This window comes from Dermacentor silvarum, chromosome 2 (genome assembly GCF_013339745.2).
Source record: "Dermacentor silvarum isolate Dsil-2018 chromosome 2, BIME_Dsil_1.4, whole genome shotgun sequence".
Classification (NCBI taxonomy): Eukaryota; Metazoa; Arthropoda; class Arachnida; order Ixodida; family Ixodidae; genus Dermacentor; species Dermacentor silvarum.
The window spans coordinates 184,779,018-184,802,681 of NC_051155.1; the positions used below are offsets into that span (position 1 = coordinate 184,779,018).

Consider the following 23,664-nt stretch of genomic DNA (forward strand, 5'->3'; position numbering starts at 1 on the left):
GAGCCGCCGCCGACGTCTGCGATCTTCTTCTTCTTCCGAGATAACGGCTTGCAAAACCGCGCCCCGCCGCGGTTCTCCGCCCGGGGCCGGGTAAGATGACCTTAGACGCGAAGGTTTAATGAACTTGCGCCAAAAACGGCCGGCCGTTGTCTATCTTGGCCGCGACGACAGCGGCCCTCGCCGCTGCTGCTTCACGTCGTCGTCGAGTGTTTGCCCCGTCGCGATTGGCGCGCGCTCTGCCGCCAGCCCAGCAGGAGGCACGCGGAGGGCACGCGCCGCCGCGACAGGTGGCGGGCCGACGGCGGCAGCGGTGGTTGCTCGGCAGCGTCGCCGCTGCGCCGGTGCTGGACATTGATCGAGTTACACGGAGACGCGCCGTGACTGATCAGCAGCAGCAGCCTTTATTTATGTCCACTGCAAGACGAAGGCCTCTCCCTGCGATCTCTTGCGCTATAGCTGATTCCGACTTGTGCCTGCACATTTCCTAACTTCATCATCTCACCTAGTTTTCTGCCGTCCTCGACGGCGCTTCCGTTCTCTTGGTATCCATTCTGTAACTCTCATGGTCCACCGGTTATCCATCCCACGGATTACATGGCCTGCCAGCTCCATTTCTTTCGCTTAATATCAACTAGAATATCGGCTATCCCCGTTCGTTCTCTGATCCACACCGCCCTCTCCCTGTCTCTTAACGTTAGGCTTAACATTTTTCGTTCCATCGCTCTTTGTGCGGTCCTTAACTTGTTCTCGAGCTTCTTTGTTAACCTCCAAGTTTCTTCCCCATATGTTAGCACCGGTAGAATGCAATGATTGTACACTTTCCTTTTCAACGACAGTGGTAAGCTTCCAGTCAGGATTTGGTAATGCCTACCGTATGCACTCCAACCCAATTTTATTCTTCTGTAAATTTCCTTCTCATGATCAGGGTGAGTAATTGTGAGTAATTGACCTAGATAAACGTACTGCTTTACAGACTCTAGAGGCTGACAGGCGATGCTGAATTCTTGTTCCCTATGCCTGATATGCTTCGCTAAATTAATGCTGCTTGCGCTCACTATAGCTATACTCTGAATTTGGAGATGTATGTTGCGAAAGGTCTTGCAGATGGCCAGGGTATCGAAGGTATATAAAATATTGTATTAGAAGCGTTGCGAAGGCGAATCCTGTTTTTCGATGTAGTATCATATTCCTTGGGGCGGTTGCTATAGTTCATCCGTACAAACGAATGTTGTCAAGTTGTAGTGACGATTAAGAATCGGACCGTGACACAACAGCAAGTCAACAAAACTGGCTTTTTTGTGTTTATATTGCATATTACCGCTGCTAAATTATTGAAGTTGCTATTTACCAGGCTTTTTCCCTGGAAAGGGCACGATATTCACTTTACGCTAGGGTCATTCATTTCGGAAATCTAAGGAAACCACATTGCACACTGCCACCCACCACTGAAATTACGCAAAATGGGTCGTACAGTCGAACCCGGATAGGTCTATAATCTGAAGGGGATCACAAAAAAGTTTGATATATATATATATATATATATATATATATATATATATTTGTTCCGTTATATCACATACATTTACAGAAAAAAAAACTATTTCAGGAATTGATAGGGCGTTTGCATTAGATTCACTGGGAGCATTTTGAAAGAAATAAAAAGTTGTTTTTTTTCTTGTGCATTTTTTTAAAATTTCCATTTAGTGAGAAACATGCTTGATTGGGCGCCAATTTTGTACAGGAAAGAAAACGACTGGAAGGATAAAGTTTGGTATCAATTAAGACAATAGTTTGCTTGAAGTGTGCAAAAATTTCAGCCCAGCCCAGGTTTGTCATTTGATGTAAAAGAAAGGACGGAAATGTGAGCCAAATTGAAGTTTGTGCTATGTCTGTAATTGTTTCTTTTTTTTTTTCCTACATCTGAAGCTCCCAACAAGATTATTTTTATCCTGACCAGGAGAACTTTCGGTTAATATCATTCAGGAAAAATATTTCGGTTAGAGTGTGATAACTATACCTGTAATAATTTGGGAAAGCGCCAATAATTCGCAGTTCGCGGATGGCGGCCCGACGCATAAGTAGTTTTTTTTTTTTTCTTGTAAAACATTTTTTGTCACAACAGTAAGCTTGGATTCACTTTTTCTGCCTCAAGAACTACATTATATGTTTTTTTCACTTAATTAAAAAAAATGTCGATCAGACAGTTGGCTGATCCTAACCGAAACCCGCCAACTATCTATTTATTGGGTGAACCTGTGCCCACAAAAACAAGTTACACTCAGGCATGAATGATAGTGATCGAGTACAGGCTTCGATAGCCTGAACTGCGGGTCAAACGCGTTGTCTATTTATACGTGACTGTGTAATCACTGGTGCGCTCGCACCTTCCAGAATTTACAACGCTATTCGCGTCGCGCATGTAATCCGATACTATAGGTTCGGCAACGACATAGACAGCAGATACAATCGGCGAAAACAGTCGAGAATTTTTCGATACATACATGGCGCGTCTTTCGCCGAGCGATAACATTTAGCAGGTGATAAACGGTCACCTCGAAAAGACAAATAAGTATGCTTGTCAACATTCTAAATATCTATCATATTAGCGCGATTGTCTAACAAGATGCAGGCGCATGCAGTGGTCGGCCGCCTCACGCGACATTACACATACTATACGCACCTCAGTTCCAGGCTCGATTCGTTAATGTCGAGGACATTCTTTATTTTTTTTTTTTTGTCTCACCCATGATCTGAAATATCCTTGCGGTTGATAGCACAATCATCATTTAAGGTGGACGTCGGAATACCAATAACAGAAACACCCATCAGCTGCCACTTATCAACCTGCGCCTATGAACAAGGTAAAATGAAGGCTAGGTTAACTGGCAGAACAGGCCGAATGATGGCAAGTAATCGGATGCCTTTTATTATCGAAGAGTATAGGAAAGAAATATGAGTGATATTAAATGCGAAACGTGAGTCATGGTAATGCAAGGTTTAAAGAATAAATTAAGATAAATGGAAATGTGTGTCTGCGTTGGGGCGCAAATGAAAGAGTTGAATTTAACAAATTCGATGCGCGTGCGCCGTCGTTTGAATGTCCGAGCTGGGACTAAAGCAGACCACGCGGTCCAAGAAGTTCTTTGGAAACTGCAGACAACCTCACCAAGCTCTAAGTGTGACGAGCAAGAGCGCACAGTGATAACATGCAGTACGTGAGAGTATATACGCCTTTTTCATTGTCTTCACCTCAAGCTCACGGGGAAGATTCTTGGCGAGCACGTTTCGAGCTACACCCACGCGATAGCATCTGTATATACTCTGGTGAAAAAAAAAATAATAAAAAAAATAACGTCCTTGGGCAATGCCCCGGATTTTTTTTTTTTTTTTTTTTTTTTTTTGACTCTGCTTTGCTCGCTATTGCCTCTCCGGCACGGGGAAAGTGTTTTCTCCCGCGCAAGCTATCTCCTTCTGCGCTGTCAAGGGCGAGGGCGCCCGTCGAAATTGGCCGGCGCAGTGCCCGCGCACCCCACTCAGATATATCGCGCCGTCCATGTGAGCGCACTCGAGCGTCCGCGGAACCCTTGCCCCCATCTTCGCTCCCGCGGCATGCCGAGTCGGCGGTTGTGTGCTGAGATATGCAACAGTATCACGTTGCTTCCGTCACACGGCTCTTGCCGCCCTTTGCCGCCGCCCGACACACACACAGCACCACTTTCTTTTTTTGTTTCTTCTTTCTTGCGGTCGCGCAATCGACCGCGCGCACTCCTCTCTGCCTGTGTGCAACGAGATTGCGGAACCCCCATCCTGCAGGCCTCGGCCATCCGTCCGTATAGCGCTTATCGTCGGAGCCGCGCACAATCGCTCGAAAGAAGCGGCGATCGCTTTCACTTCTCGAGGGATTGGATGCTTGGCTAGCAGTGCGCGCGAAGCACATCAAAGGAAATAGCGAACAATGGGGCAGCGAATGCAGAGCACCCGTAAAAGTTGCTCGCCATGCGTCTGCGTCAAGTTTGCCGTACGATCAGGGCTTGCCTCTCGACGGTTCTTTTTCGTGGGGTGCGAACGTGCGCAGTTGCGTCCCGTATCTAAGCCATGTAGCAGCGTTCTGCAGTCACATTATGCAGCCGTCCACCAATCGTGCCATGGTCATGTGCGTGCTCTGGGACATATATATATGGGACATATGTATATGCAAGCGAGTTATACCAGAACTTAAAGCGCAGATTTCTTATATACTCACCCCTTCAAGAAAAAAAAAAAAGGTGGTGTGAAATTAGGGTCACTATAGGTTGGGTTCGAACCACATCTAACATTTATAGATGTAAATGGGTTAGCGACCAAGGAAAAGGCGTGGTCACTGCAAAGATAAGTCACATTTGTCTATGTACAGTTACGAAAGGTAGGAAGTAGTCCGATTGGTCACGTATGACCGTTCGCATTGTACGCACTCAGTGGCATGTCTCTTGTGCTTGAGAAGCCTTGAAATGCCTTTCCAAAATACTTATATAGAAGTGGTTGCTGTTAAATGTCCGACAGTCGATGCGTTTGAGCTTTACGAGGAGCATTTTGGTAAACGCATTAGATCGTTCTTGTCGTGGTGTTTAACGTACTTAAAGAAGGCCATTGCGCAAGCCGCGCCCATAATGAAAGTATATGAAAAGCCTCTCGGGCGTTGGCTAAGTAATAAACTTGGGCGAATGAAAGAAAATTGCGGTACACATCTGTTACCTTGCAGAATCGCAACCCAAACTCCAGCGGAACATGGTTTGAGACCCTCTTCAACACTTTTGCATGCGCGCCACGTTCTGCCACATGGCTGTTGCCCCTGTGGCGTAGCTCTGTCTCTCGCTATATTTTAACACTCTCAAATTCACGCTGTTCATGAGATAATCTAAGCAGTTGGTTCTAAGTGTATGTATGATCTTCCGCGTAGATAGGCATAGTTACAAGCAGAAAGGGTGAGCCGTTTGCTTAGAACAACATAACTAAAGACTTGTTGACGGGTTGCTTAGAGCATCAAGTCAACATTTTTATTCGCCCAAGAAGCGTTTTAAATGATCCGACGCACGTTGAAACTTTCCTGCAGCTCACCTAATGTATGTATATAACTATGAAATTTCTTAGCGTGTTTAACGTAACGCACCATTTATTTCAGCGTAATTTCATCGCAGTACGATGCCAGAGTTCGTAAATGACAGACATATTATACAGTCACCCATCAAGCACTACTGGAAGGGCCAAAATTAGCACACCTTCAATAATATTATCTGGCGCGCTCAAAGCTCTTGAAACATATTGAAATTTCGACAGCGCGTTCCTCCTGAAACACACTGAATTCATAACATGCTTTATAACATCGGTACGCGCTACAGTTCTGAAGCTACGCACTTGTTGAATGCCCCACACAGCTCCAACGTGCAGTCAACAGATTTTTGGCAATTTCCCACAACCCTCAAAGTTGTGCCACCCTCTTCTAACTTTGCTTATATATCGGTCCTATAACGTGTCCAACATCTCCGTATATTTCACGGCGCTATCTTTGATAGCACAGTTCTTTCTATGAATCTTCGTTCACATTTGGTGCGGACACATTCGCCACCGCACCTATGTAATATAGCTTCACTTCAAACTTCCGCAAAGCCGCGCAATACTTGAGCCTCTCGAACAGTGACTTAAACTAAATTACGTCACATGCAACTACAGAGCAAGCAAGGTTCTATTTAGTTAGCTGTATGCTTTTCACGGCCCATCTGTACGAGTTCTCCGAAACTACAGCTTGTTAACAAAAGCTCGCCATGCAGCCTCCTCAGATAATTAAATCCTCCACAGCGCCCTCAATAATAGCATATCGGAGGTCGTTGACGTCCATTGCAGCGTAGCAAAGGCAGGCCGGAAATTGCTTCGACTGGCAGACACTTTTTCCAGCCGTCAAGTGTCAGTCATCACAACACTTCGATAAGTCTATATATGTGTCATGGAGGAACTCGAAGAGGAGTCGAGGAGCCTGGCCGTCCTTGCCAAACAGCATTCCATTCTCAGACTCTCAGTGTGTAATAATCTTCTGCTCCGCATAATGTTCAGGGCTGTCTGGGAGATAATGCTTCACGCGTCGGCCGCATGCAGGTCTGCCAGAACAGCCGACCTCGCCTTGATTAGCCGCAGTCGATAGTATATACCTCAACACATATCGTGTTGTTGTTTTGCCACAGGCGTGCATCAAGAACGCTGCTGACTCTGGAGCGCCTGCGGCTTTGCATATACATGCGCACATCATAGCCATCTCCTTCACCACCAGCTGAACAATACCTTGCGCGGCTCGACGCCGGTATAACAGCACAAGACGAGCGTGCGAAACGTTTACTGTGGCGAACTTGTGGGCCGCATAACCAAAAGCAAATGGGCCAGTAGCGGCAACATGTGCGAGCCCGGGCGGTGGTCGACGAACAGAGTGGCATCTGTTATGCGTGGCCTGCATTTAAAGGTTGCCAAGGAACATGCGCGGAACTATCGTGCTCAGGAGATATCGCGCGAGTTCGTTTGCCCGATGCGGTGGGGCCCATCCAAAGCACGAGGCTGGGATTGCGGTGCATGTATATAGCTATATATATAGTTTATGCAGTCAGAGAGAATTCTGACACTATAATAATGCTTGCGGGAACTGCAACGTGGAAAGTGGAATACTGCCACGCTCTGTTCGGGCTTTGCAGGGACATAGGGCGACGAAATTGTTACCGCGTGCCAGCACTCGTACAGAGCTATATACATGCACCGCAATCCAGTTAATTTTGTGCTTCAATGCATAAAGCAACGCTTTGTTAAGAACCTAACTGGAACGCCAATGCATTTCTCCGCAAAGTTCGGGAATTAATATCTCTACACTGGTGTCATCCCGAGAATTCGTTCCAAGTGGATCCGCCTTGAGAACTCCACGGCTAGAATTTGTAAATTGCAATACGGGCCATCGGGTAATTAGTTAAAAGCTCAATAGTGAATTTTTGTTAATCATTCGATTATGCATTTCAATTTCTTGTGCAAGTAATGTCCGCCTCTTCGAGGAGACCAGCTCATGAGCTAGAATTGTGCTATCTGCCCCAGGCAACCTTTACGAATTTTTGAAAGTGTTCGCTGAAACACCCTGTATATCGTGCGCACAGAGTGGCATGTCTGTAAGGAAACTCTTATGATGGCGGTCCGGCGCACGTTCTGCCCGCTCGCGCGGGGGCACGTGAACCGACACGGGAGCCGGTCGCTCGACGCGGCCCGTGCATCTCGCTGCAGCTCCCGGCCTCCATATGCATGCGACGTGGCCGAAACTCGAGCCGTCGCGTCCTTGGTCCCCTGTCGCGTTCCACTGGCCGCTTATCGCGATAAGTGCCTGGTAAGCAAACGAGTCCGACGGCAAGCAGTCGCGCGGCTGCTACCATGTGCACGGCCTCGCAGTTGGCTCGCAAAACGCGTGCTCGCTGCTCGGCCACGAGCGTAATATTTGCATATAATATACGCCGTTCTCTCGAGCTGTATGCTTATGTACACACATTTTATCCACCTTGTTTGAAGCAGTATACTTGTGACTCCAGAATACTTCCGGTCGAATATGTTTCTGCCCAAGTTTGCCACGAACTATAAAGCATTTTGTCCCGTAATCAACTACAGCTACATGTTGTTAATGTATTCAAATATAAAAAAAAACACACGCTTCGATCATGCATTGAGCTCATGCATCTGAGCTTTCTTGTCTGTCGCGAAGTAAAATTTATTTATCAAACAACGTTTTAACATGCGTAGCAAGATCGGTGCATGCTGTATATGCATATATGGTCTTATGTATATTTACCATGGCTGATGCAACTCTTACTGGGTCATTTACCCGCTAATATTAACGGGCTTTTTCGGAAGGGGAAGTCTTACGGGACCAGCCCGTGTGCGTGCGCCGACTTATCACTTGTTTCCATCGCACTGTTTATTTCATTTGGCGGGTTATATAAACTGCACGAACCTAATATTTGACGTGAACAGTTTTAATGCCCCAGTTGCAAGGCTAACGTATAGGTCGCTTCTTTTCGTATAACCGGAAACGTCGTCTCGAACATGTTCTTACCACAGCTGTTACGGAAGATTATTAATTGCTCTCTCGACGGCGCTGTCTGCGCAGTGAGACCAAGAACAACTGAAATGAAGTGTGGGAACTCCCGAGCAGGTGTTACACCGAACTACAGGATTACAGGATTTCTTGCACACCTCTCTCCGACGCTGTAGATTTATGCGCTTTGTCGTAGCAGTTAAAGTTCATTGTGACTGAGTCTGAAAAGCAAACTTATTTTTGCAGTGGGACCTTAACTTCACGAGATGTGTACACATAGCGAATGCAGTTTTCGAAGAATCAGGAGGATCAAACTATGTAGACTAAGTCTTACCTTGCACTTTAATGATCGAAGCGCGAGAGAAAACAAACAAATAGGAAAGCCTCAGCGCGCATTTTTCTTGAGTGCAATGCGACGTTACCTCGCGACGCAATTTCTTGGGAATTCCACCAATGATCGATTAAGACCTTTTTTTTCTTCACAAATGAAGACGCATGTTTGCTTGGTATGCAACAAGAGTGCGTCTCTTATCTGTATACATTATACGAATCTAATTTGACTGCATCGTTAAAGAGTCCGTTGCAGCGTCTTATGGATCAAATTGAACGAGCATATGCCCTCTCTATACGCCGAGGCAAGAAAACCCGCTTCAACGTGTCCGCTAAAATTTGTCATTAGATCTGCTTAAGGCCGATTTACGCTCGAGCCGCCCATCGCCGCAAACCGCACCGCACTCGCGCGGGTGTGCGGAAAACTCCACATACAGATAACTGGTGCACAAATTTCGGTTTACACTGTGTAGACAATGTAAACCGTACATCTATAGTGTAAACCGAAATGTGTGCACAAGTGTTCAATATGTGCAATTTTTCGCACGACCGCACGCGTGCGTTGCGGCGATGGGCGGCTGGAGGCTATAGACTCGCCCCGCGTGTCCGGTTGAAATGGCAGAGACGTCATCTATAGCTTGCTTTCACTATTTCGCGTTTCGCTCGATAGTATGCGCTCGTATATAGCATGTGAATAGCTTGAAAACGTCTGGAAGCTTCCTTGGAACAGCCTATATATAGAATATACGCGTCAGGCTCGCTCTGACTGCTCAGCTTTCTATATATGCGAGTGCTCTGATGCGCGCGCGCGCTGACTTAATTAACGACGGGCGTGCTCGCAGAGGCCCTTCCTGGTGGTGATGGTGGACAAGAACGGCCGCAGCCGGACGCGGCGCATGGTGGGCCTCAACTGCCAGGAGAACTCGAGCGAGGAGCGCTGCTGCCGCTACCCGCTCACCGTGGACTTCGAGGAGTTCGGCTGGGACTGGATCATCGCGCCCAAGCGGTACGAGGCCAACTACTGCAGCGGCGAGTGCCCCTACGTGTTCATGCAGAAGTACCCGCACACGCACGTGGTGCAGCAGGTCAACCTGTCCGGCTCGCCGGGACCCTGCTGCGCGCCGCGCAAGATCTCCGCCATCTCCATGCTGTACTTCGACGACAACCACAACATCGTCTACGGCGTGCTGCCCGGCATGATCGTCGACCGTTGCGGATGCTATTGACGCGCCGCGCAAGGTGACCAAGATCTCCGTCCCCGGTCTGCTCGAATGGGGCCCCGAACTTCCGCCGCAGTGTGCGCGGAAGGCTGTGTAGTACAAAGAGACGTTATCTTTACCGTCGCGATGGTTCCGTCCCGTGGACAATGCCGGACCGTGTTGTTTCGGTGAGCTGTGTCGCCTGCATGGTGTCTCTTGCCAGTGTTCTCTGTTCCAGAGTAAGGCCAGAGACCGAGCGATTTCACCCTGAAGACTTACGCTTGTAGCCCTCCTGCCCTGAACGTGCGTCAAGCATGTCGCCCAGTGATAGCAGCCGTCAGAACGGTTCTCTTCAGTGCCGGTGCAGCCGAGTCCTTTCTATAGAAAAAAAAAAAAGAAATGGAGAGGGAGGGACATCTTGTATGGCCCCGAGTTTGGGGCTTCGTGATGCCAGTAAAGAAGGGTCGGCAGGCAAGGGTGACTGCAGGCATTGAAGCATGCCATCAACCAAGTGATTCACACGGAAGCGGGATGAGACAGTTGAAAGGTCTGAAAGTCAAGTCTGGATGACGCACACTTGCGTGATTTTTCATCTTTTCCCAGCTGTAACTCGTGTACCCGGAGGCACCGTGCATGGATTCATGCAGTCGTATACAGAGGACAATGTAGGCCGATGGAGCCGCTTCTCATCGCGGTTCCCGAAGTGCTGAGGACGTCATTTCGTGTGCGTGCGCGGTGAATGAGGACATTTGCGTGGTGTCCGAGTGGTTTAAGCCTTGGCGCATATTCGTTATTTTTTTTTCTGTCTCTTCACAAAGTGATCTATTTAATGAAAACACACGTCGCGATTCGTGCTCGTCGACGTGTGATCATACATTTTTAGACATTGCTTTTTTTTTCTCTTGTACATGAATTTGCGTTAGTGGTTTATTCTCGTGCCTTTGACCGAGTGTGCGAACAAGATCTGTTTTCGTTTGTGTACACACGTGTGTGCTACGTGGGTTTTCGAGAGCTGCTCCAAAGATGTTTCTCGTACAGCGTATATGCGTCATTGTTTTCATAATTGTGAGCATTGTCTATGAAACTATTTCACCCCCATATGACATCTATACTCTTTAAAAAGCATGAGCTGGACACAGCACAAAAATGCGGCAAAAGCTGCATTGCTTGTTTGATAGCTGAATACGCAACGATCGCGCTTTGTGTGTTATTATCCGCGCGTTCTAGCGAGTGTTTGGTGCTTTCTTTTCTGTGCCGGGTGTTGCACCCGCTTACAATATATATAGGAAGAAGGAAGAACTAAAGATGATTGCTGTGAGAGCCTTGCAACTAAATATGTGACGACTCGTTGACGAAGTGCCTGCCCCCGCTCAATGTTAGTTTAATTCTCTTCGTGCACACGACTTTGCAGAAAAAAAAAAAAGCGTTTCTATACGTGTGCTCGTGATTGGCACCGTATGCTCGGTTTTGGGTCACATACGATGATGCCGCAGCGACTGAGACCAACTCCTGGTTCCTGTCAGAGCTGTACGCTGTGTACATATATAGCTTTTGTGAACCGCCTGTGACAGACAAAGGCCATTCGCACTTTAGAAAGTTCATGTGGCTTGACTTTATGCGCCCTCCAATCCCTGTGCTCGGCGAAATCGTGAAGCTTCAGCTTACGCCTGTGTCATGTATTGTAAATACGTAGCCGGTGATTGACGTTATATAGCGATAGCCAGCAAATTGATGTGAAAACAAAATATCATTCTCGAAGTGCATGTTGCTTATATTGCTTGTCTCCATTTGTCGCTCACATGGAACTCGCTGTGGAGCCAAATCATGCTTGGTCCCTTATCTTATTGTACACATACCAAACCATTGTCACTCTTCACTTGTCTTGTATGCAACAGCGTTTTCTTGTTTTCTCAGAAAACAGGCTTTTTGCAACTTCGCTTTCGTTTACTCCTGTATTTCCCTTGCGCGCGACATCGACATGCCTTTAAAGGTTATGACTTGTTTTGTACTGCTCCAGATTCGGCTGCTTTAAAAGTGCGAGAGTTACTGTTTCTGTTGAGAATTTATGCTTTGCTGAAACGGAAAAAAAAATCACCTTGTCACCCTTCCGCATATATACGTAAGAAATGTCTGTAGAATAGGCCCATTAGCTTCGAAAATAAAGAAAGGCCGTCCATGCTACTTGGTCAGAGTATATACGTAAGCACCACAGCGTCATTTTTAAGCAGACTTCAGCGACCTTATTCGATCGCGAAGCCGCAATTACGCAACAAATGTTGACGTTGAACTTTGTTCTCGCAGAATAATTTAAGAGAAGGAAATTAGCCAGGTTCGGTGTTAAGTTATCAGCATACTGCTCCAAAATTTTGTTGATACCAGTGAGATAAGAATCATCTAAATTAAAAAAAAAACTGTGACAACGTGTGAAAATTCGTACATGACATTAATTATTAGAATGCTGGGGTTTTTACGTGCCAAAACCACGGTATGATTTTGAGGCACGCCGTTGTGGGGGACTCCGGATTAATTTATACCACCTGAGGTTCTTTAACGTGCACCCAATGCCCGGCACACGGGGGTTTTTGCATTTCGCCCCCATCGAAATGCGGCCGCCGGGGCCGGAATTCAATCCCGCGCCGTCGGGTTTAGCAGCGCAACGCCAGAACCACTACGCCACCTCGGCGGGTTACATGACATTCGATAGAGCGGCTTTTATGACCCTCCATTATTACCTTCGCCGTCCGAAATCGCAGACCTATCCCATCACGGCTAAGTTTCGATTTATATACCGTGCATGGTTTTGATAAAAAGACACGTTGTAAAGGAACAAATTTAGCTGTGTAAGCATGTCAAAGATAGCGTTAAGCCGATTGATAGATTTGTAAACGTTGCACTTTGCTAATTTGCACAGTGCTTTCGCACTGTGAAAATCGTTTGTGAAACGTCGTTGCTTCGAAAATGAAGTTGCATTGTGCGCTATAATTGCGTGCTATCTTTGTAAATGTTTGATCTCTGCCGCTGTATGTAGATCGTGAGCGAGAGAGTGCTCGGCGAGCCTAATCGTTGCATTTTGTATATGTGCCCATAAATGCTGTAACACCGGCATCATGTTACAGTATACTCACTGTTTACAATGAATTCGAGTCTTTCGGACCGTCTTGCGTTTAGATGGCATAATGCCAAGTGGAATGGTAACACTTTCGCTTTTAACGAAACACAGCTTTCGTGGGAACTTTTCATTGTGCCATACACCATTTGTTCCTGTAACGAAGGCCGGCTGCATTTGTCGTTATACGATTGTTGCGTCCTCGTATGTGTTCTCTTTTTTATTATTATTATTATTTTGCTCGCGTATTGCAGAAAGTGTGCGAAGCGCACTACTATACTGTTGCGCTGTGTGCATTTCACGTGCGCGCCGCGGCGCTCTTTGTTTGCGTGTGATTTAAACCGTGAGCTTTGAGATTCTCACCCGCAGGTGGATCGTGAAGATTTGAACCAGGGTCGTGTGGTTCCCCTACAAACTGGTCGCTGAAGTGATGCGCACGTTCGTTGGCATCTGTGTGCGCGATGTGAATCGCATATATACCTGTCTTGTCTGTGGCATCCGCGGAATTTAATTGCTTTCAAGGGCTTCCTTTCGTTATTTCTTTCTGTCCACACTCCGTCCAAAACGTGTTCTAAAATGTTCCCCACCTAACAAAGACAATATGTCTGTCAAAAAACGAACGAGCAAATAATTTTTCGTAGCTTGAACAAAGATTGAAGTGTACAAGAATGATCGCTCATTTTCGCGAGCGCGGAATAACGCAGCGTTGTTGCGAAGTCATATCTGGTGCAAGTAGGCGCTGTTGTTTCTTTCTTTTTAGGAGAAGGGGGGGGGGGGGGGGGGGGGGTTACGCGTTAGTACCAACATTGGATGTCGATCTAGCTATGCTATTCTTGTTATTGTCCTTTTTCTATTATCGTTTCTCTCTTGTCCTTGTTAGGTAGAGAGTGTAAGCGTTATCACAATTATCTGGTGACACGTATAGGGGAGCAGCGACGCGCTGACGACGTGCTCAGATTTCTTGAAGTAATAACAGTGCTCTGAAATGCGCACATAAGTATTCTCGAAGTGCTCAGCCGTGCATCCACCAACAGCGAAACGTTTAACGTCGGCTAACAAGAAACCATTGTGTGAGATAAACGTTGGATGAACAGAGGCAAGGGGCCTCAGACAGGCTGGCCGACGTTGCGGTAGACGGACCTATCGAAAGGTCGGCCCGCCTGTCCGAGGCATCTTAATTCCATTCATCCAACTTTTATCTCGCACTTTTATCTTGTCGATGTCAACTGCGAAGTATAATCGCCATGGATCTATGCCTTCACTTATCCAGGTGTACCCAACTGCGGCTGCAGATGCATGCTTTAACCCCACAAAGCCCAACGTATCATTTTGCTACGCTGCGTTCGATACCACAAAACCATGATACAAGCGCCGGAAGCTTTACGCAAGGCCCATAGTATGTAGCGTTTTGATACGATTCGGCGAGTTTTCGGTTGTGAATAGCTCAGCAAACCAATTACTAAATGATTAATTACGACACTATTTATTTTTTACACAAATAGCGTTTCATTGTTTTCTTCGACGAATGTACTCTTCATGCCCAGAAATAAAGGTGAACAGGCTGTTCTAATTTTCCTCGATGTCGAAGGGCGTTTTTGGGCTTTGTGGGGTTAATGTAAGCCCCTGTATAGCTTCACTGGCGTCCAACTTCCTCCCCCACCCCCCACCTTTTTTTTTGTATTTTTCACGCACAACTGTAAGATAAACGCAATATTGAATGTTTATTCCCTCGCTTGGGCTTCAACGTTTCTAGCTCCGACGGCTGCTGTGGCTTCGAGTGACGCATCTGACATCTTCAGGGCCGCATTCCTTTGCAGGAAAAATACTGTATAGCCCAGACGTCAGTGTGTTTTATCGGCGCACAGCAAAAGGTGCTACACGGACGGGGAAAGGTGCTTAATTTTAAGCTGGCCTCTTCTGGCGTCCTATAATATAGCTGAAATTCCTCTGCGTTCTTGTCTCCCTTTTTTTTTTTTCTGTCCTTCTTTCTGGAGAAAAGAAGAAATACGAGGCAATTAAGAAACTCTTGCTCACGTATACTGGTGAGCTGAAGTAACACGTGACATAGTGAGTGAGTGAAATAACTTTTATTAGAGGTCCGGCGAGGACGCGAACTCGTCGCGCACCCGGCTAGTCCCACGTCGGGGCCGGCAGGTCTATAGCCCACCTTCCCGGTCGCGAGACATAGCGCTGCTGACTTGTACTTTCGCATATATAAAATGTACAATGACGTGCTACGCAATGCTAACCACTCTGACAGCTCTGTAAAAGTGTGTGTGTCAGGTTATGACGACCTCTGCGCGTTTGGTGCGCACAGGTGTGAATATATTTGCGCAGTCGGTGCGTAAATTTGGCGTCATTGTAAATTCGATGTTTTGAGAACCTCTTTTTTATCCCTCTTTCCTATGCATTCTTGAACATTGAGCCACATCTAAATGAGCACGCCTGGTGATCATAGAGAAGGCTAGCGCGGCCCATTAACAGAAAAGCGATTGTACCACAAAGATGTATCTTGAAGTGTATATCCTCGGCTTGGTGAATATTTAAGGTAACGACGGTTACGTATAAAATGATAAGTGTGTCCGCGTCGTCCATCTGTGCCTCGTCCCTTTTCATGCGCTATTAAGTATAAGACATGGAATACCAACTCGCCCAATCTTACGCTCTTTCAAGATAAGTGACAACAGTGACAACACTTCACTTCTAAACTTGACAATTTAGCTTTTCTCGCGCCCTTGAGAGCATTGAAACTGCCACATGACGTTCGCTTTAAACGCACGCGGTTAATACTGGCTGTGATATCAGCATTTGAGTTACGCGCTTTGGTCTGTCCCGACCCCTCTCAAGACTTCAAGACCTGCCTTATACCTTATTAAGAAATATATCCACATGCCGAATAACCTCCATGTCCAATAATGTCATACGATCATTCGGAACTATTTGTGAGAACCAACGTGGCCGCCGATAACCTCCGTGTCCAATAAACCCATATCATAAAACCCCTACGATCATATACGAAAATAATTAGATATGGAGGTTATGGGGCATATTGCATATGTCATATATTCATGTGGTATTGTTAGATATAGAGATTATCTGGCACATATTTTTGTAATAAGGTACTTTGCTTGTTCATACTTCTATACAGGCATCTTGTTTCTTGTTTTTTTTTTTTTTCTTCACGCCTCGTCGATCAATTGCCCAGCTATGCAGAACATATTGCGTAACCCTGCACGCTCAATTTGTTGGCCCTGGGTGGAGTGCATATTAACAGAGTTTTTTTGTGCGAAGGCTTTTCTTCTTTGTCCTACTTCAGCTCTCTCCTTTTGTATCGCGCGTTCGCTGTATTGTGATCAACAAATGTACATTTGACGATCACTCATCCGTGCTTGATGAGCATAGTAATGACATATTTGTAGATACAAATGCGTGGGCATGCACTGTCGAACCTTGACGCTAGAAAAACATCCTCTCACGCACAAGAAGCATAAATTCATTCGTTGACAAATGTTCTGTGATATTCACAATAAAGATATGGAACGTCGCTGTGTCCTGTAGTCGTGATTGTTCTTTTTTCCTTTGTCTCACTGTGGCCTGACCGAAGGTTATCATCCAAGTTTAGTGAAAACGTAAGTAAAGTGAACCCAAGTACATATTTAGGAGAAATGTACGCTGGGAGAAATGTTTTCACTTCCTTCGTTTCATTCTTCTGGGTATGTCAAACGACAGTACGTATAGAATGATATTGATGAAGAAATTGAGTCGATCTCTCTGCCTATACGGTATAAAACAAGTATGTGTCATCGGGCTGTGGTAATTTCGAGAAATAGTTGCGAGGCGCGGCGCCTCTTAAAGTCTTCGCAGTTTTTGTTTGTTATTTTTTTCTCGTAATATTGCTTCCTATAGTACGTAGCACATTTGCTAGATTCCGAGAAAGTAGTAAGCCGTCTAGCTGAGCTGAGAACCGTCGCCTTTTCTTTCTTTTTTTTTTTCATTTGCGCGTACAAAGGCAGAGCAGGATCAAAGTGTGCTTCAAACTGTGTTTTGCTAAGGCTTCACCATCGTCCTCCTTGTCTGGTCGTGTTACATGCTCCTGTGTGCTAGAACATACCATCTGTTACATGCTCCTGTGTGCTACAACATACCATCTGTTACATGCTCCTGTGTGCTGCAACATACCATCTAACCCGCCGGGGTGTCTCAGTCAGCTAAGGCGTTGCGCTGCTGAGCACGAGATCGCGGGATCGAATCCCGGCCGCGGCGGCCGCACTTCGATGGAGGCGAAATGCAAAAAAAAACGCCCGTGTGCTTGCGTTGTAGTGCACGTTAAAGAACCCCAGGTGGTCAAAATTAATCCGGAGCCCTCCACTATACGGCGTGCCTCATAATCAGAACTGGTTTTGGCACGTAAAACCCCAGAAAGAAGACAACATACTATCTCCTTATCTTTTCCCGCCAATTGGTATCTGGAAGTCCAACGCAGTTCCTCAGGACCTGAATAAAAGTTCTTTGTCTGTCTGTCTGCCCCGCTGTACCGTGTTGCTCACGGTATATAGCAAACAAAAAAACACTGCGAACTACCGGGGTCATTTTCTTCGACCCGTTACTCTGGCCCGGGGCAATGCGATAGGGCGAAGCGCTCGCTTGCCGACACACAATGGCTTGTCGTCGTGCGGCGACCACGTGATCTCTCATTGCTGCGCCTGCAGTATCATTTAGGCAATACGCGTATTTTGTATACCTTATCTGACGTTAAAGTGGTTTGACAAAAGGCAGCGTTTGTGGGCTACAATAAATGTGAAGTGTTGCGAGACATTTGGAAAGGACTATATAAAGGGTGGCCAGCGCTATATATAACGTTTGCAAACGCCTTTTTGTGCTTAAAATCATATATCCTGTCGGGGTTGGAAGTTACGGAAGGGTTGTGGCGTCAATTACCATAGCAGCCGATTGGGGGTAAAAGCACGAACAGGGTGACATGTGGGATGCCTCTATTGAAGTCATAGAAGCGTAGGGCAAAATTATTCTTGAGCAAGGACTCATGAACACGGATGAACGCGTATGAACGGCTATAGAGTACGTGCACGAATATCTGTAGCTCAATAGCGTGGACATCAAATAGAGGAAGATGTCAAGAGAGTTTTCGAACAAGCACAAGGTAATTGGAAGTGCAAGTGGACAACCCCGAGTCATCAAAAAGACGGTGAGATAAAGAGAGACGGTAAATTGGATAGAAAAGGATGCAGAGAATGGATGTTGGATTCGTGGGAGAAAAAAGCAGATGACAGATGCGGCCGTGGTCGTTGCAGGCAACTTTACAAAATAAATTTTAAGCAAAATTATATATAAAATAAATCCTGATTAGCTCAAGCAGAGTAGGCGACTAGTTGTCGCCACTTTGTTACAAATGGATTGTCATTAGCCATCATCATCAACGTGAACAGGTCACCAGTTGCGCCGGAGAGGTCACGTGTAGCGTTTGCTGTAATTTTTATGAAGCGTGTTGCTAAAGTAAGACCGAAAAAGTCACTAAATTTCCGCAAAATTTTCTTTCAAAGTCGCTAATGTTTCTGAGCAAACGTTAGGTAATGTAGGCATATTGAAAATCTTTAATATACGCTAGCTTGGCGTAAATCATTTACCGCAACCGCTCACGTTTGTCTAGGGTCCGTGTGAGTGAGGAATAAACAGTGAATTTACCAGCCGTGTGTAGTGGGCTTTTGCTTTACTGTTATGTACATAACAATGTGCCATGTCAGCTGAAATTTATCGTTCCCCATCAGTACGATTCAAAAGAACACAAATTTAATTTTCCTAGCACCAAAAGGCAATTGCCACACGTTATTCCTAAAAATTTCGTAGTTCTCAGCGCCCCTGAAAAGATAGCAACATATTGCGAGACGAACAAGGTCGCATGTTAGTAAGGCGATAACAATTATGTTATCTTCATGCAGGTGAAATACTACGCTTCCGCTCCTAATCTTCTTGAAGGCTCTTCTCAGTACTGATTTGTCCAAAACACAAATGGAAGCATTGTGTTCAGTCTCGCGTGAATGAACCCAGCCACTTCCATGTGTATACACGCCTTTCTACAGTCGACCTATCTTATTATTCACCTGCTGCTTTCTAAATCTCACAATAAAATTTCTAAATCTCCACCAATCGAACGTACCTAGTGAAAGTGCAGAAGCCGAATCGTTAGGACCCATTCAAATCGGTCTTGTACATTTTTTTTAATGTAAGAACATGCATTTTGTGAGCACACTACGAATCCTATGAAGGCAACCATTGCTTCATCATGACCACAGAGCCTACGAGTCATACAGCCAATTTCGGCCGCTAACATGTAGCTTTTGAAGAATAAAGTACGTTCTAGAAGGTTATTTTTGAAGCAACTTACCTAACTTCGAAGTCGCTGAAATGTCAGCAATTGTTCTGTCACGTCGCCAAAAAAGTCACTGGTCGCCAAATTGAAATATTTGTCGCTAAACAGACAAGAAATCTAGCCACATTGCTAAAATGACAGCATTGGTCACGTGACGGCCTCGCCGGTGTGAAGGAAAATGTCGCAGTTTCACCCGAAAGGCGAAGCATCAATTGCGATAGCAAATTAGTAGAGAGCTATACGGAGTAAGGATAGTAGTTTTATCAGCTCTAAATAAACTTAGACATGCAGCAGCACCGGCAAGGCGCAGAACTGTTGTCGACGCCGTCGGCGTTTTTCCCGCGTTCGCAATGAACGCGCGCGGCGTTTTTATATAAATACGCATTGGGTGCCGCAGCTAAACGTCGCCTCCCCTCCCTCTCTCTCCCTCCCGTCCCCCCACAGCCTTTCGCGCGACGGAAAATGTCGCGTTTGCTCTCTAGATATGGAAAGGAGGAAAGAGACGCTTAATTCTGCAGCCCTTCAGGGAGCACGGCGAACAACGCGCGTTTTCTCTCCTACGTGCGTTCGCTCCCTGTGAAAGCGCGCGTCCCTCGCGCCCTTTCACTCGCACATACAGCGTCCGGAGCGCGGTGACGATTTCATCGCCGGTGACGTCATACGGAACCTCACTGCGACGACGACGGCGACGGCAGAAATCCGCTTTGCAGTGTCCATATAATTGCTATCGCAATAAAACGACAGCTATGAAAAGGACGTGACGAGTCGCGAAGATCGCTGCTAATATTTCGGACTGGAACTTCTGCTCGCTTAATACGTTTCTTTTTATTGCAATAGCAATTATATGGACACTCCAAAGCAGATTTCTGCCGCCGTCGCCGTCGCCGTGAGGTTCCGTATGACGTCAATGGAGATGAAATCGTCGCCGCGCGCCGAACGCTGTATGTGCGAGTGAAAGGGCGCGAGGGCCGCGCGCTTTCACGGAGAGTGAACCCACGGCGGAGAACAAACGTGCGTTCTGCGCCGTGCTCCCTTAAGGGCTGCAGAAGTATACGCGTCTCTTTCTTCCTTTACAATCACAATATACGCCTTCTTCCGACGCGCGAAAAGCCGTGGGGGGGGGGGGGGGGGGGGGGGGGAAGGGAGGCGACGTTTAGCTGCGGCACCAAGTGCCTATTTATATAAAAAGTTGTCGCAGTTTCACCTGAAAGGCGAAGCATCAATTGCGATAGCAAATTTGTAGAGAGCTATACGGAGTAATGATATTAGCTTTATCAGCTGTATAAACTTGGACATGCAGCAGCACCGGCAACACGCAGAACTGTTGTCGACGCCGTCGGCGTTTTGCTCGCGTTCGCTCAAAATGCGTGCGGCGTTGGTGACTGTTGCCGGAGCGTCTGATATAAATAGGCACTTGGTGCCGCAGCTAAACGTCGCCTCCCTTCCTTCCCCTCCCCCCCCCCTCCCCCACGGCCTCTCGCGCGTCGGAAGAAGGCGCGTTTGCTCTACATATATGGTGATTGTAAAGGAGGAAAGAGACGCCTACTTTTGCGGCCCTTAAGCGAGTACGGCGCAGAACCCGCGTTTGTTCTCCGCCGTGCGTTCACTCCCCGTGAAAGCGCGCGCCCCTCACACCCTTTCACTCGCACATACAGCGTTCGGCGCGCGGGGAGGATTTCATCTCCATTGACGTCATACGGAACCTCACGGCGACGGCTACGGCGACGGCAGAAATCTGCTTTTGAGTGTCCATATAATTGCTATCGCAATAAAACGTTATGAGGCGAGAAGGTGGCAAAGACTTCCGACGCTGCTCGACGAGTGTCTCGTTGTGATGTGGTCGAAAACCTCCAAGCCGCCCCCAGAGGCTCCGGCAACAGTCACCAACGCCGCACGCGTTTCGTGCGAACGCGGGCAAAACGCCGACGGCGTCGACAACATTTCTGCGTGTTGCCGGTGCTGCTACAGCTGATAAAGCTACTATCATTACTCCGTATAGCTCTCTACAAATTTGCTATCGCAACTGATGCTTCGCCTTTCGGGTGAAACTGCGACAACTTTTTTTTCTTTCTATCCCTTAATACGTAAATAAACGTTCGATTAAGTTTACCAATAACACTGTCACTCCAGCTTCTTGCTAGCCTTCAACACTGGACAGCGGGACCCTCTGGAGACCGGCCTCGCAAAGACGTCCATGCAGGCGTTCTGAATCGTCCTACACAGAAACACTTTTTTAAACCTTTATGGGTGTGTAAAGGGTGTAAATTATAATGGACGCAGCGTGAAATCAGCGAGAAAACTTGGCATAGGACAAGGCAGGATGTATGCACCGAAAGATAAGCAGGGTAATATAATCAGCAATTTCGATGACACAGTAAAAGCAGCGGAATAATTCTCTACTGACCTGCACAGTACCCAGAGCAGCCAAGCTACTTTCATTCGAAGTAGTGATGAACAGGATACAGAGGCTCCTTCTATAACAAGCGATGAAGTTAGAAGGGCCTTGCAAGACATGGTCAGGGGAAAAGCTCCTGGAGAAGATGGAATAACAGTCGATTTAATCAAAGACGGAGGAAATATCATGCTTGAAAAGCTTGCGGGCCTTTATACGCAATGCCTCACGTCTTCAAGTGTACCTGAGACCTGGGGCGGTATTCTGTACGAGTCTACCTAGTGGACTGTCCATTTCGGCGGCCGTTGATTTGCTGCTGCTTGACGTGCAGGAAGGAGACTGGCTGGCACCTTCCTGCACGTTAAGCTGCAGCGAATCAACGGTCGCCGTAATGGCGAAATGGACAATCCACTAGGTAGACTCTTACAGAATACCGCCCCTGGAAGAACGCCAACATTAAACTAATCCATAAGAAGGGAGACGTTAAAGAATTGAATTATAGACCCATTAGCTTGCTTTCAGTATTGCATAAAATATTCACCAATATAATTTCCAGTAGAATCAGGGCAGCACTTCAGTCAGCCAAGCGAACAGGCTGTCTTCAGGAAGGGATGTTCTACGATGGATCACATCCATGTCATCAATCAGGTAATCGAGAAATCTGCGGAGTACAATCAACCTCTTATATGGCTTTCACAGATTATGAAAAAGGCATTTGATTCAGTAGAGCAGCAGTCATAGAGGCATTGCGTAATCAAGGAGTCCAGGAGGCTACGTGAAAATCTTGGCAAATATCTACAAAGATTCCACAGCTACCATGGTTCTCCACAAGAAAAGTAGAGAGTTACGTATCAAGAAAGGGGTCAGGCAAGGAGACACAATGGGTCTCTTCGATTATCCGTTCCTGACAGTCCCGGACTGCCCGAGATGGTGCTTTCAGCCAATGAGCGTTGCGTATGCAGTCTTTCGGACAGTCCGGGACTGTCAGAGACGGATAATCGAAGAGGCCCAATCTCTCCAATGCTATTCACTGCATGCTTAGAAGAAGTATTCAAGCTCTTAGACTGGGAAGGCTTAGGAGTGAGGATCAACGGCGAATATCTCAGCAACCTTCGGTTTGCAGATGACATTGTCCTATTCAGCAACAATGGGGACGAATTACTAGAAATGATTGAGGACCTTAACCGAGAAAGTGTAAGAATTGGGTTGAAGATGAATATACAGAAGACAAAGATAATGGTCAATAGCCTGGCAAGGGAACAAGAATTCAGAATCGCCAGTCAGCTAGCCTCTAGAGTCCGTGAAGGAGCACGTTCATCCAGGTCAATTACTTTCAGGGGACCCTGATCATGAGAAAGAAAATTACAGAATAAAATTGGGTTGGAGTGCATACGGCAGGCATTGCCAAATCCTGACTGGGAGCTTGCCACTGTCGTTGAAAAGAAAAGTGTACAATCATTGCATTCTACCGGTGCTAACGCATGGGGCAGAAACTTGGAGGTTAACAAGGAACCTCGAGAACAAGTTAAGGACCGCACAAAGAGCAATGGAACGAAAAATGTTAGGCCTAACGTTAAGAGACAGGAAGATAGCAGTGTGGATCAGAGAGCAAACGGGGATAGCCGATATTCTAATTGACAATAACAGAAAAAAATGGAGCTTGGCAGGCCATGCATGTAATGCGCAGGATGGATAACCGGTGGACCATTATAGTTACAGAATGGGTACCAAGAGAAGGGAAGCGCAGTCGAGGACGGCAGAAAACTATATTTCTAACTTCATCACCCCACCTATAGGTGGGGTGATGAAGTTAGAAATTTTGCAGGTGCAAGTTGGAATCATCTAGCACAAGACAGGGGTAATTGGAGATCGCAGGGAGAGGCCTTCGTCCTGCAGTTGATATAAATATAGTCTGATGATAAGATCGTTTAAGGGGTAAGATCGAATCCTTGGTGGGGACCAATATCGTGTTAGCCGACGTTTTCTGGAAAGTAAAAAATTATGATAGCTGCGACATGCGACATGGAAAGTGCACTAAATAAACGTTCAAAGCTATTGCTGCCAAATTCTATTGTCAGATATTTCTCTGAACCTAAGGCTGTCAGAATTATTACACAGTTTTCAACCCCGTTTCTCATCGCACGTCTAGTTGAAGTTGAAGTTTATTTC

At 46.5% G+C, this 23,664-nt stretch overlaps 1 protein-coding gene across 1 annotated transcript in view; it reads left to right on the plus strand.

Moving 5' to 3' along the window:
* Positions 1 to 16,262, plus strand: part of LOC119442281 (growth/differentiation factor 8) — an 82,952-nt gene extending 66,690 nt beyond the window's left edge. The window contains exon 4 of the mRNA XM_037707097.2: positions 9,256 to 16,262. Within this exon, the coding sequence (XP_037563025.1) occupies positions 9,256 to 9,639 (384 nt within the window). The 3' untranslated portion in view covers positions 9,640 to 16,262. The remainder of the gene's footprint in view (positions 1 to 9,255) is intronic.
* The last annotated feature ends 7,402 nt before the right edge of the window (positions 16,263 to 23,664 follow it).